This window comes from Lactuca serriola, chromosome 8, assembly GCF_051521515.1.
Source record: "Lactuca serriola cultivar US96UC23 chromosome 8, Lser_US96UC23_V15, whole genome shotgun sequence".
NCBI lineage: Eukaryota > Viridiplantae > Streptophyta > Magnoliopsida > Asterales > Asteraceae > Lactuca > Lactuca serriola.
Window position 1 is genome coordinate 336,580,366 of NC_136415.1, and position 14,566 is coordinate 336,594,931.

The 14,566-nt window shown below is 34.1% G+C and overlaps 2 protein-coding genes across 5 annotated transcripts; both read right to left on the minus strand.

Annotated features, from left to right (window-relative positions):
* Positions 1-2,365: 2,365 nt before the first annotated feature.
* On the minus strand, positions 2,366-6,409 carry LOC145069451 (NEFA-interacting nuclear protein; the record flags this gene model as incomplete). The annotated part of the gene is made up of 7 exons (XM_079016387.1): positions 2,366-2,763; positions 2,855-2,926; positions 3,176-3,238; positions 3,518-3,573; positions 3,813-3,870; positions 4,761-4,835; positions 6,257-6,409. Coding segments are annotated over 7 exons (747 nt in total), but the record flags the coding sequence as incomplete, so codon positions are not given.
* Positions 6,410-7,863: 1,454 nt separating this feature from the next.
* LOC145068436 (SNF7 family protein) lies at positions 7,864-14,054 on the minus strand. 4 transcript variants are annotated; one of them, XM_079015398.1, is made up of 8 exons: positions 13,746-14,052; positions 13,574-13,657; positions 13,333-13,494; positions 13,046-13,228; positions 9,054-9,184; positions 8,677-8,845; positions 8,451-8,580; positions 7,864-8,315 (listed from the first exon to the last, which is right to left on the minus strand). In XM_079015398.1, the coding sequence occupies exons 1-8, from the start codon at positions 13,974-13,976 to the stop codon at positions 8,080-8,082; spliced, it is 1,326 nt and encodes a 441-aa protein (XP_078871524.1). In that variant the 5' UTR covers positions 13,977-14,052; the 3' UTR covers positions 7,864-8,079. The 4 variants fall into 4 exon arrangements, with proteins under 4 accessions (XP_078871524.1, XP_078871525.1, XP_078871526.1 ...); XM_079015399.1 differs by having other exon boundaries at positions 13,598-13,657; positions 13,746-14,051; XM_079015401.1 differs by having other exon boundaries at positions 8,148-8,315; positions 8,471-8,580; positions 13,746-14,054.
* Between the last annotated feature and the right edge of the window lie 512 nt (positions 14,055-14,566).

Genomic DNA, 14,566 nt, shown 5'->3' on the forward strand with positions numbered 1-14,566 from the left:
CGGGGAAGGTTAAGGTGAAGAAAAGATGAAGAAAGGGGTGAAAAATGGCAAATATCCAATTCTACCCGAGAAGGCTCGCAGGTCCCCTTCTATTTATAGGGTCCGAGGTCGGCTTCGGTGGTGGGGTCCGCAGGCGAGGGTGCGCAGGTGCGAGGGACTCGGTGGCAGCTGCTGATTGGACCGCGGACTTGTGACCCATGTGCGAGGCTCGGAACACGGGGCAGCAGGGCGAAGCTTCGGCCGGAGAGCTGGCTGCTTCGGATTGGGACTCCTCTTCGGTCGAATCAGGATCCGACACGTGGCTTCGCATGACTCAGCAGCTCGGTGACTCAGCAGGACACGTGGCACTCTTTCAGCGAAGGTAACGTGGCAAAACGTGACTATGCGAATTTTCTCGATTTTCGCGCCAAAACTTCTAAAATCCATAACTTTCGCATACAAGCTCCGTTTTTGACGTTCTTTATATGCACGCGTAGCTAAAATTACGCTCTACAACTTCCGTTTAGACTTCATCGGCTAATTTTGACTTTAACTTTATTATTATTATTTTTAACAGACCGGGACAGGAAATCCGTTAAAAATTCATAACTTCTTCATCCGACGTCCGTTTTCGTCAGACTTTTTACCGTTGTGCTACTAATGACGAGACCTTCAATTCTCGTTTAGGTCGTGTCGGCTAAAAATCGCTCGATTTAAAATTCGAGTTTTTAGTTGTCTATTGCTAAGCTGAAACTTCGAAAAATCATAACTTCCTCATACGAAGTCAGATTTGGGCGTTCTTTATATCGAACTTCTCGGTTTGATGAATACTACGACTTTCGTTTAGATTACTAAGGCTAAAAATTAGTTTATCAAAAACTCACTTTTTACGACATTCAACACCGTGCCGGTTTTGTCGCGAAACTTCGACAGATCATAACTTATTCGTTATAACTCGGATTTTGGTATTCTTTATATCCCCGAAATCCTTGTTTCGACCACTACAACTTTATGTAAAGATATCGGGCTTATCTCACACTTTAAGTTTGACGCTTATTTTTATTCTTGATTAATTAAGCCCTAATAATTAAGCATAAAACACATAATTCATATAATATTCACATAATTCCTTTTTATTTCTTCAAAATGAGTTACAAGGTTAACCTAGACTATCAACTCAATATAAATGCCTAGGCTAGAAACACGAGTGTTACAGCACAAGGTTTTCCCCAAAAACCTCATCTTTGATCTGATTAAGTTTTAGCTGATCCACTCTAGAAAACAGATGTTACATAAACATTTAAAGATAATGACCAATGGGCCACATAATACCCACACAAATTGGGATCGCAACATATGTTTTTATCAAATTTATCATATTTATCAAATGTATGTTTTATAAGATTCATAAAGTGTATGTTTTTATCAGTAATAATTGATTTTTTTCAGACTTTTGTGAGTTTTTCATTTTCAGAAAAAAAAAATGATTGAAATGGACTTTGTAGTTTTGATTATTTCTTATTTTTTATATTTAATGGATACCCATGAACCTAACTATGGTTACCCGTCTTCATAAGGCTCGGTTAGGTTCGGTTTCAGTTAGTGTTTGCAAGGTCCTGCCCCGTTGTCACGGTTGATAAGTTTATTACTATCCGATCCTTACCTCTCCATGAACACCCCTAGGCAGTAATTAAGATTGTAGCTTCCAATTTTAGCAAACATACACACACACACACGAAGGGTTGCTTTAATGCCATAAGATATCCCAAATCATTCAAGCATCACAATAATATAAATCAGTGAATGGTGTAAAACAAGGTTGTTAAGATTAGATTTTAACTAAGATCATTTTATGTTTTGCAAGATTATAATCGTAAGATTAGATCAGAATCGAAAAAACCCTACCAAAGTAAACTTATAACTTGATGTGGATTGGGTGTGCAATATACATTATAACTTGATGTCGATTGGGTATGCAGCATACATTATAACTTGATGTCGATTAAGACGTCAATATGAAGGCAACTCTAACTTTTTAACATGAATCATAATTTGTTGCTGCAAACCGTAATAATTAAGAAGAAAACATCTTAATTACAAAAAGAAACAAAATCGTTATGATCTACAACTAAAGACTTGAGATCACAAAAAGAATATCATAAAAGTAACTTACCCAATTCAAGATGATAATGGTCTATGAAGATTTTGCAACTTTTAATGATCGATTTCAAGTTATATAGAATTTTTTTTTAAGCTGGGTATATAATAAAACTATAAAGGTTGGATTGGATCGTATTAAGATCTTACTCGGATCCTAAGATCTCACTATAAATCTGGCTTCAGATAGATCCTAATAAAATCGAGATTGTTTTCGGCTTGTAGGATCTTAAAAACGTAAGATCTTAAATCAATATTGAGATATTAACAACCATGATGTAAAGGTATAGATTAAATACGAGTACACGTATGCATACATATTTTCCAACCACTATGTCTAAGCAAAAAAAAAACCGGCTAATCAACGTCACTTTCGTCGCTATATGAAACAAGGCCAAGCCCCCCGCCAGTAGCCGCCACATTCACATTCTGGATAGATCCCTTATCCGGCCCTAAAGAAGATCTCTCTGTATCACTAGTAGCAGCATCATGTCTTTTCAGTTCTTCAAAGTTGAAGTTAACCTGCTCACCTATCCTTGCTTTCTTAGTTTGAGGCTTCACTTTTATAACTACCAATGAATGTGATTTCTTTGCATGTGATTTCTTCTCCCCAGTTGATTGTTTTTCCTACAAGCCAGCCAAAAAAAAATCATGTATAAATAAGGAAATACAAATTAAAAAGAAGAGAGTTCAAAAACATGTAACAATCAGAACCAACCTCAAGTTTAGGAACCACATGAGGTGTTTCCTGTAGCTCCTGTAGCGTGGCAGCTTGTGCAGCCACTGCTTCCTACATCATAAATCAGAAAAAAGAACACTTTAATAGAAAAATAAAGCACTCAGTAACAAGAAGATCAAGGAAGACATGAATCACATTTTAATGACAAACACACTTCACATTCCAATAAGAAAAAAAAAACATTCTCTGAGTAAGTTTTAAGATCTAATATGTGCATGTGTGAAATACAAAATCAAGAATAATGTGCATGCGTCAAAGACCATGTTTCACTTAAAGCAAAGATGATGGTTGTGAAGTTACTTGGAAACTCCGCAGCTGTTGGGCTTCATCATCTGCCAATTGCTGCTCATATTCTCTCCTTGACTAGACAAACAAAACAAATGGGTTTTCAGAAAATAACTTTAAGTTACCAAAAAAAAAACCAACATATTTTGTATTTTGCAACCATTCCGAATCCACCCACTATCATTGAAAATCATATAAAGACAAGAGTCCTATTTGATATATATAACTATTAAGAAAACAGTGAAAAGCCAACTGACTCCCTCAACTCGCAGCAAGCCTTTATGCCAAATTTGCTTAGCCTTGGGGTACACTCAATCTAATGACCATATAAATAAATACATCAAAAAGGATAATCACCAGCTCTAGCCTATCAAGGAACTCGGTCTCATCTTCATCTAATGCTTTTGGAGGTCCTGCAATAACAAAATATACAAATAAACATTCAACTATTCGGCTGTCCTTCCAGTCCTATAATATATATATATATATATATATATATATATATATATATATATATATATATATATATATATATATATATATATATATATATATATATATATATATATATATATTACATCACTATTCCTCTTTGGTGAATCTCCCCCAATGGAGTGGAGGCGACTTGTGCATGAAATTTACAGGCACTCACTATGCTTGAACCGTTCGTTGAACTCTGCATCTTTCTTGTCCTTGTTCTCCTTCAATATCTGACCAAATTATTAAAATCAGTATTTGTAAAATGATAAAGCACGCTTGAATTTGAAAGAGCTACAAATGTAAATGTGACAGGGTGTCACTCCTATTAGATAGAATATGAAACACTAAAACATTATATAGGATTTCTTTATGCCTACCTTGTTACAAATAAAGTCGATTAAAATAATGGCTTTGTTTGCAAGTTTGGTATTCAGTTACTGGATCGGTTAATTTGCGTTCCACAACATGCTTTCGGATCAGATGACAACCAACTTAAGTTAAAGGTGTTTGTTACTCTCATATAAATATAATAATACTTTATTACTTCACAATGTGGACATGAATTGACTAAAGGTATTAACCGCAAAATGATGTCATGTGGAGCAAATGCCAGATAGTTTTGTTTACCGACAATCACTCAGGAAAAAGCTTTCCAAGTGGTGAACATGCTACTTGTTCTCAATAAAACAATAGTTTTAAATGACTCATTCCATTCTTTTGAGCCAACCAAACATGACAATGGAATGTAATGATCCATTCCATTATTTTGTTAATTGACTTAATTCCATTCCTTTGTCATTCCATTCCATCATACAAAACAGACCTTAACCATGTTAGTTTTGTCCTGCTGCTGTTACAATATTGCAGTAATAAATTTTCAAATCCAAAGAATTCATATTTTTAGACTATGCAAAAGATGGGGTATTGTCTTCACATATTATATATATATATATATATATATATATATATATATATATATATATATATATATATATATATATATATATATATATATATATATATATATGAGTAATGACTAGATTTAGTGGAAGTAATAAACTAAAAACAAGAGATCAAAAGAAGTAGAACTTGAGTAGTGAAAAAGGTGAAAACAAAAAACCTCAAAAAGGGGGCGATCTCTGTGCGCAGTTCCATCCTCAACTCTAGGTCCTCGAGTTTTCTTGGCTTCATCCAACTATTGGACAACATCCAAAACAAAAGTACAAATATTTTATTAGGTTAACCTCAGGGACATGAACAAAACTCGGTTGAATTAATCCAGCCCTATTTTCAAATTCAAAAACTGCTAATGACAAGCTACCAAACACACTCTTTGAATAAATAAGCAAATAGATTTTCCCGTTGTGTACTAGAAGAGCAACATTTTAAAGTGTCGCATGATTAAAAAAAATATAGAAAATTGAATTGGAGAAAGAATGAAGGAACGAATGTTGGTTCACCTGCTCCTGCGATACAAAATTCATCAACCTGGTTGGCGGAGGGAAACCTTCGTCCGTCATCTCCCCCCTCCCTCTCTCTTGTGTGTGTGTGTGTATCTCTTTTTCCCTCTCTTACTCGCCGCTTCTTTTTGTGTTAGAAAGATATCTTAACTCCTGTGGAGGTTGTTGGCAACTTAGGGGTGTTTGGGATTTGCTTATTCAACCAAATAAACATTTTTTTTTTGATAAAAGTGTAAGTTTTTTAAAAAGTGTTTGGATTAGCTTACTTGTTGTCAAAAAGCTATAAGATCATAAGACGTTTTTTTAAAAAAGTGTTTGGATTATCTTATTTATGTAAAATGACCAAAAATGACATGATATTAAATAACAAGATGGAAACAACATAAATCAGCAGATTATCTATTTGATATGTTAATTTCTTTTGCTAATTTCTTAAATAAATTGTGCTCTAATCCGTGTATTAGTTGATCCTTCATTTTAGGTCTAATTTTAACCATTTTGCATGCATATAGTCAAACCCTTGTGACATCTGTTGAATTGAGTACTTCAAGTCTGAACATTGTATGCATTTTCTGCTACCCTATGAATCATATAGTGATAGTTTGTTTTCAAGTGTTACTTTTATGTTGGTATACAAGTATTCTTCATTTTGAAAGGTTTGCATTCAACTCCTTATACACCCCACTAAATCCTTTGAGAGACTTCCAAATCGAAGCCCTTTGATAATTGGATAGGTGTTTATCATTGATGCAGATATACATAAATCACACAGATAATAACACACAAATCACACTATCATCAACATCCGTTTATGCTTTTTCTTATATTATATGGCATGTGAAGGCTGAATGTGTATAACAGATTCCAAAAATTGAGACATTTGGATCTTTTAGTTAACACAGAAATCACACAGGCTGAATATGTAGCTTCGATTTTTTAACAGATTCTAAACCTAGAAATCACACAGGGGAAGCTCACCGATTCCAGAAAAATAAGTCAATGTGCTTCAGAAAAAGACTTACCACACAGGAATCACACACGAAAAAGAAATAGATATGCTTCATCTCGTTTCCCGAAAATGAAATTGATTAGCTTTATCGATTCCAGAAAAAAAAATCGATGTGCTTCATGATTCAGAAAAAAGAAAGAGATTTACCAGGAGATCGGAGATTGGAGGCGGCGGCGGGGATGGGGATGGGAGAAGTGTCGACGGGTAGAGAGAAGATGCAGCTGAAGTGAAGGTCGAGAAAGAGGCAGAATATTTGAGACGTGAAGGAGTCGAGTAAAGGGAGTTTGTTTTATGTTTTTTTTAGAGACAAAAAGTTATTTTTTGAAAGATAAAATATAAAAAATATTTGGTAAAAACATTTTAAAAATTACTTTTGAATTTTGGATATAAGAAAAATTGAATTTTTGGAATGTTACAACCTCATAAAATCCTTGATTGTCAAGCGGAGACAATGTTAAAGCAGGAATAAGAGTTGTTATGAAACACTCCTTACATATCGGCTATTTGAAAATTGTTAAATAGAATAGGTTTTCATGTTCAAAAGAATTTAAGTTTAGTAATTTGCAAAAAACACGGTCCCAAACAACGTTAAACATCATATTAAAAAACAGGTGAGGAATTATCCAACTAATAACATCGCATATCGAGGATAAAACCATTTATTAAAATTTCAATAAAATAAATTCACATATTGAGGGATAAAATCACCATATTTCAATCATTTGAAAGCCAACAAATTCCATAATATTATAAGAGTTTCATAAATAAGGAATGAAATGCAAGCATGCAACAACTCCTAACACAAGTCAATATCATAACCCATCTCACTAATGATGACAAAATCCTAGGTTTAATGTATCATGAACTCCATACACTTACTGTCCAATGAGCTCACTGTAGTATAGCACAAAGCACACATATGTCCTCTTACTCATTAAAATAGTAGGTATTGGTGTGTCATTTCACTAGACCATGTATGAGCTCTCCAGATTTCACACACAAATGAGGCGTTCTAGAATGTAATCACAAACCCCTAGCCAATGCCAGGATCCCTAGTCAAAGTGAACTCTCCGGCTAAAGCCATCCTACATGAATGTACATGTAATTGATGAAAAACTCCATTTCAAACCCTTAACCAATTTTGCTAATTTTATTTGAAAACAAGTTTATTATTTCAAAATACTAGTCCTTAATCGTCATTAATGCACATAATTTCCATTTAGTAATCACTTAGGGTCAAATACAAGTAAAAACATGTCAAAATACAAAGTACACATAATTTCCTATCACTTCGACCCAAATTAAATTTAGGATTTCATTTATATAATCTTATAAACTTTAATTTCTCATCATCAATACTATTTTTTTTCTTTTGATATTTTACTATATTAAATTTAAATTTAAAAAAAAAAAATAGGATGTTACGTGTTAGACTTCCAACTAATAACACCAAACTTCCTCTTCTTTGCATTGCTTGTCCTTGAGGTTGACAAAGACACAAAAATCCCCTTTTCTTTTATGTCGGGTTAGACTTTCTTAAAGCTTTCCTTATCAACAAAAGTGTGGTTTTGTGGTATAAATAGGGACATGTGCTCCATTAGACACGAAACACACTAGTCATCATCCCATCCTATGATTGATGAAGAAAATCAAGGGCAAAGCATTAAAGTTATCCCCATTTATAAGATAACTCATTTTAGATTATGTTTCAGAAGATACACACACAAAACATAGTCATAATACGCACATAGAGAGAATGAAAGCCGAGAGATGATATTATGGAAGAAAATTGAGAATTTGTTCCACACACACACACACACACACACACACACACATATATATATATATATATATATATATATATATATATATATATATATATATATATATATATACAGGTAGGGTAGTTTTTGTTACACAAGTATAATTAGTATTCCTCTTTACAGAAGCTGCAGAGAAGGGGATAATTATCATGACAGTGCAGGGTCAAGAAATTTTGATACATTTTGTGATTTTGTCATGACAACTTCATTGGAAAGCTTAAGATCTGAAAGGGTGTTGCTCAATGATTCGGTTGTGTGTTCCCTTCTTATGGTATCATCAGGAGGAGCATGGGAATGGGATGAATTTCTACTTTCTTCCAACTGGAGTTTATCCAACTCATCTTCAATATCTTCATCAAATTCTGCATAAGACGAAACTGACCCTGGAAACCACACAAATGACAAACCCATACCCATGTTAGAAAAAAAAAAATCCAGTATCTGTGTCTATTATATGATTATGCTGCCTATGGCCCTTCTTCCTAATAAACATATGGGACAGAAGAGAAGCCAAGTACCTATGACTTCATCTACTTGCCTCTGTGAATTCATTGCCCCATCAAGTTCATCTAAACATAGTTGAACTTCTTCTATGGTGACCTTGTTATCCTTTATTGCCTTTGTGCCACTTTGAATGGCTTCAAAAACCTGCCCAACCATTTAAGTAAGTACATAGCCAACAAGTGGTGTAGAAACTGTTGTCAATCATATTTTTACCAAAATGTGAGATTTACAAGTACACACCTCTTTTGAATCTTGAGCATCTGCTATGGCTCTGAGGACTTCCTCTACTCGCATTAAAAGCACATGACATTTTTCTCTGCTTTCAGAGGCCAACTTCAGTTCCCTTGCATGTCTCATTGCACTACTTTTGTTCCCAGATTTTAGAGAAGCCAAAGCTGACATTTTGGACCTACACAATAACACACATGTTAATATTACTGACTATATCAGCTATAGCCTATGTGATCGGCCTTGAAGAATCAAAATAGTGGATTTCTACAGCAATATGAAAGGAGACCCAACTTAACTCTATCATCATCATTCGGATGTAGATGGAATAACTTTAGCATATTAAACAATCAATGTATGAAATGAATAATATCCTACATGATGCTTACTTGACACAACGTTGATCTATCAAATCAACTTGTAGCTGGAGCTTCTCTGCTGTCCAAGTCAAGTGCAGAACTTCATAATCTGGAGGTATGATACCAGGGACAGTTTTCGGAGAAAGAGAAACTTTCACACCCTGTTGTCCAAAAAGTTTTATTAGTATAAGTAATCACTACTGCTTCATCTACACTTAAAACCAACTGCTATGGAATCAAAATTTACAGCTAACTGTAACACCCCGACCAAATGACACAGATGTTAAATAAGGGTAGAAAGCATAAAGTATTAAAAACTGCATTTTATCTATTGCCAGTTAAATTAATTATTTTTTCAGTTTTCACCACGATCGACTAATTAATATTGGATTTGTGATTTTTATCACCTAAATTATATTGGAAATTCATGTACACTAAAATACAAATTAAATGAAAAGAAAAAAAGTTGTGATCTTTATTTTGTGAAATATATATATATATATATATATATATATATATATATATATATATATATATATATATATATATAGGTTCATGCGAAAACATAAATATTTTGCGAAAACAGATTTTATCTTATAAAAATCAAACACATGTAGTTTAGAAATTAAATTTATTAGCAATAAATTAAAGATACTAAGTTTTCAATGGAGGGTGTTATGGTAATATAGATTTAAAGGTGGTTTTAACATGTATTATATGTGAATGAAATAGTGTCAAGCCATGAAGTACCTCTAGTAAGTGTATCCCACATGGAGATACTCGATTCATACTGACATATTATAACAAGAGTATTAAGAGAAAATTGGGTGCATGTGCCAATTTGATCATCCTTAGACAAATGGTTAAAGTGAATATTTTTTTAACATCTTCAAACATGTGTGATAGACTTTGGTGGTAACCGACCCCAATCATTTTCCTTTAGTTGAGAATTTTCATAAAACAACAGTTATCACTCAAGTATTCCATCAACAAATATGAGGCTTTGCATGGTAGGACCAATTTTCTATGCAGAAGTTGGAGAAAAGCAATTGACATAACCAAAAATAGTACAACATAAGGTGATATGTCTCCAATAATTAACACTTTATTATTATTTCAAATTAATCTTTATTTAAAATTAAGATATTTGTTAGTATCTTTTAATTTAGGGTAGGATTATCTATTAACAGTTATATATAGGGTTTTGATATGACTTTTTCATGATTATGGAATAAGAATTATAGAGTTTTATTCTATTTTGGGAGAATCCCTATGTCTCAAATAACAGGTCTTATCATAAGGTTAAGGACCCCAAAGTGATGCAAGTAAAAGAAGGACAAACAGTGTAGATAGAGAAATTACAAGAAAAACCATTAGAATTTCATGTTGAAGATAGAGTTAAGGTGGAATTATCACCATGGAAAGGAGAAGAGTGATACGATTTGGTGGAGGAAAGCTAAGTCAAATATACAAATAGTTAGCATAGTTAGAGAAGGGTCCTAAAGCAACATAGGAGTGTCAAGCTGAAATGAAAACATATTAATAGTATCCCCCCATCTATTTAGTTGAATGTAAATTCCAAAGGCTGAATATTGGTAAGGGAAGAGGGATTCGTAACAGCCTTATAACGAAACACGATCAGATTAAATAATAATATGTTAAAAGAGTAAATTATTGAAGATTTTATTCGTGCTTAAATTTTCCCTAGATCTGCGATAGACGGTGTTTAGTTTAGTGATTGATATCTTAGAGAAAGACAGACTCTTTCAAGGAATATGGTAGACTTGCTCGAATCGAAGACCCATGGATACGTGGCCAAATGGGGTTGCGTTGTAAGTTGTAACAAGCATCCAAAACCGTTCCTTAGTTTCGACCCAACGCATATAATTTCAAAGAAACAAATCGAGTGGAAACAGGACATGGTTGATGGTGGCTCGGACCTAGAGAGCTTTGAGAATTGATTTTACGTAGACTGGTAAACCATTTCTTGTGAATCTTATGTAGTTCCAATCGAATGATATGTATACTGCGAAGGAAAAATGGTTTGATTTTCGGTTAGTTTTGTTTGTTGTCACGAGTCCAAACCGAAACCCTCAATGTGAATATAAAGCTCAAAACTTGATAAAATCCAATGATTCTTGTACTGAAATGGATACTAAAATTCGAATACGAACCCTAACAAATGTTTTAAGAAAAATGAAGCAGGAGATTGCTTGTTCACAAGAGATTAAGCGGAAGGAAGCACACGCTAGAGAGTGTAATGGGTATAAGTTGTGGTATGTCGTCATAAAGAATGCGAGAAATGGTGTGGGAGTCTTCTTAACGACACAACTCAAGGAAAACATAATACAAGTTAAAAGATGTAGTATTAAGATCATGGGAATCAAGGTGGTAGTAGGGGAAGAAGTGGTGAATGTCAGGTTGGAAGAATAGAAAACGAGGAGCTTTTGGGATCGTTAGATGATATGATATTGGCTTGTGAGATGCAAGCCTAGAGAATGTGATAAATGGTGTGGGAGTCTTCTTACTAAAACAACCGAAAGACAACGTAGTAGAAGTTAAATAATGTAATAAGATCATGGCAATCAAGGTGGTAGAACGGAAGATGTTGTGAATGTCGTTTATGCATACATACGTGTCGGGTTGGAAGAGTAAAAAAACATGAGCTTTTGGGATCGTTAGATAATATGGTATAGCTTCTCTATGCAAGCCTAGAGAATGCGGGAAATGGTGTGGGAGTCTTCTTACTGACACAGACACAGCTGAAAGACAACACAGTAGAAGTTAAAAGATGTAATAAGATCATGGCAATCAGGGTGGTAGTATGGAAAGACGTTGTTTATGCATACACACATGTCAGGTTGGAAGAATCGAAAAAGATGAGTTTCTAGGATCGTTAGAGGCATACCGGAGGACCAACGAATAGTTTTAGAGGGGATCCTGTGAAGTTTACTTACAGATGGAGAGGAGAGAGTCAACAGCAGTTGACTAAGAAAAGTTAACGCAGGTTACTTGAGTCGGTTCATAACTAACTCAAGTTTGATATGAGGTTGTTAGGAAGTTGTAGTTGTAGTTATGTTCACCATGTTACTAGAATGGATGGATTGTAATTTATCACTAAATGAAGTTAACAATATAGTATTTACCACTAAAGAATGAGATCTCCTACTTATGTATTGATGGAAAAAAAAAATGTTACGCAAAGGAATCTGATAAATATATTGGTTATTGAATTGCTTTATGGAAATAAGCATATATGATTTTATAAGCATGTTCAAGTGAGATCGTCATATATCTTTTTTCCTTTTTAAACACAATGCACATTATTCACATGTTTTATTTCTATAGAAAAAAATTGTGGGTCTCTAAGCATGTTCAAGTAAGTCACTAACGTCCAGATGCTTGATCTAACAGAACAATGTTTAGTGTTTTCATTTATTGTTTTTTATTTACTGTTTTGGTTTTGAAAACTTTAATATTTCAACTTTTTGTTACAATATTTGACAGAATTTATACTATTTTTACAGCTTTAATATTGCAGTTTTTTAATAATATTTGGCAGATTTTTTGTTGTTGTAATAATATTGCAGTTTTTTTTTTCAACAATTTAATGGACTCGATTAAAATGGGCCTAAAAAGCCCAAACCGTGAAACCAAACCGTTAGTAACAGTTTGGTTTTGTTCGGTTTTAATTTTTAAACGGTTCGGCTTTGGTTTTCGCTTGATAAAAACCGTAACTAACGGTTTGGCTTCGGTTTGAGCTAAAAACCGAAAAAACCGGACCGTGAACACAGTATGCACCAATGACCAAACCAAGCTTTCAAATCAACCACGTTATGACAATTGTGACCATTACGTAGCATATCTCATGATCACATGTGCTTTGTGGTAACCTTTAATAAGTCTTCTGCTGCTACTTTATAACTTATAAGTATTAAGCATGATTTGTAGTGTTGGTGGTGGCTGTTAAAATAATCATATATTAAAGAGATAAAAGAACCACAAATTGATTACAGCAGTACCTCTATAAGATCCTGCCGCCTGATGGCAAGGTACTTTGCCTTCCCACATTTGGAAAAATGACTCAAGATCACAGATGCTTCTTTTGGCCCTTCACAAATCACTTGGAATCTTGCCATTGTGATGATGCACGAAGAAGTCCAGTGACAGTCACATAAAAGTTTGACAACTTCAATAGATTTCTCCTATATTTCGATAAAGAAGTTGGGTAATTTTTTCTTTACAAATAAAGATGATAAGAGTTCATCACAAAACATGTTACACCAGTCTTCGGATACTTATAATTTACCTCTAAGAGCGAAGAAACGATGAACTCGTCTTCTGAAGGAATTGCTGATTTAGATAAAGGGAGCAAATGTCTTACTTTATGGAATAAATGGGTGAGTTGGCCACCTTTTGGATCGATAAGATCGTTGCTACATGAAAGGTCGCCGGCATTATACATTTCGAGCTGGGTGAGGATCGATGCAAAACTTTGGTAAGGATGAATTGAATACTGAGCTACAACAGACGCCGAAAATAGTAAATACCAAGGCCAGTAGAAAGAAGCTAACCAATACATCGTCAATGCATAAAGGGGTCAAGCCTCCCTGGTTAAACCAGACATTTTTAACCTGAAAAAAAAAAAAAAAAAAATCGATTAATCAGGGTTTCCCCAAAAACCCTAGGTTAAAAATGAGAAACAGGAATCGCACCACTGACCACTGAAGGACGAATGATGAAGATGCGAAGCCGTCGAGCAATTTTGATTACCAAATCCCTCCAGAAGTGGTACCTTGGCTCCCAATCAGACCTCTGACCGCTGAAAGCCTTGAATCTCGCACTGATCATCACCTCCGAATCCCAATCCTGCACTTCCTTTCGTATCACTTCCCTTACCAGTTCCATTCTTCTTTCACCACTACAACTTCGCGTCCTATTACAACTTTCCATTCTTCTGCCACTATTCGCGTCCTATCAGAACATTTTAGAGACCATAGAAAATGTTTGTTCGATGCAAATTTCAAGTAAAATCTTAATGTTTTGGGTGAGATTACGTTTTAAATTTTAGTTATTATCTTTTAATAGCTATTTTATATTTTGGAGTAATTAACAAAATAGTCATTATTTTTTTCAACATAAAATAAAATAATATATTATCATACAAAATAAAATTACATATTGACTTTTCTATTAAAAAATAAATATTACATATACCATAAAAGCATAACCTTTTCTTCTCTTTCATAAATTGACACGGGAGTTTTGTGTTTCTTATTTTAGACACCGAAACTTCATACATTTTCTCCTTCTTATCTTATTTTGTTACCGCCTAGCCGCCCATTCCACCAATCATATTTATTACGTTTTTTTTTTACTTGTGTTCCTCTTCTCTGCTTCGTTCTATATTTCCACTTTAGCATCTTATCACTTCCTCTTCACCTCCTTTGACTTCGCCTCTTTCTTCTTATCTCAATTTCATCCAGAAAGCCTTCCATGTATGTTGCGATTTTCGGCACTCCAATTTCTTGCATTACTTCCCT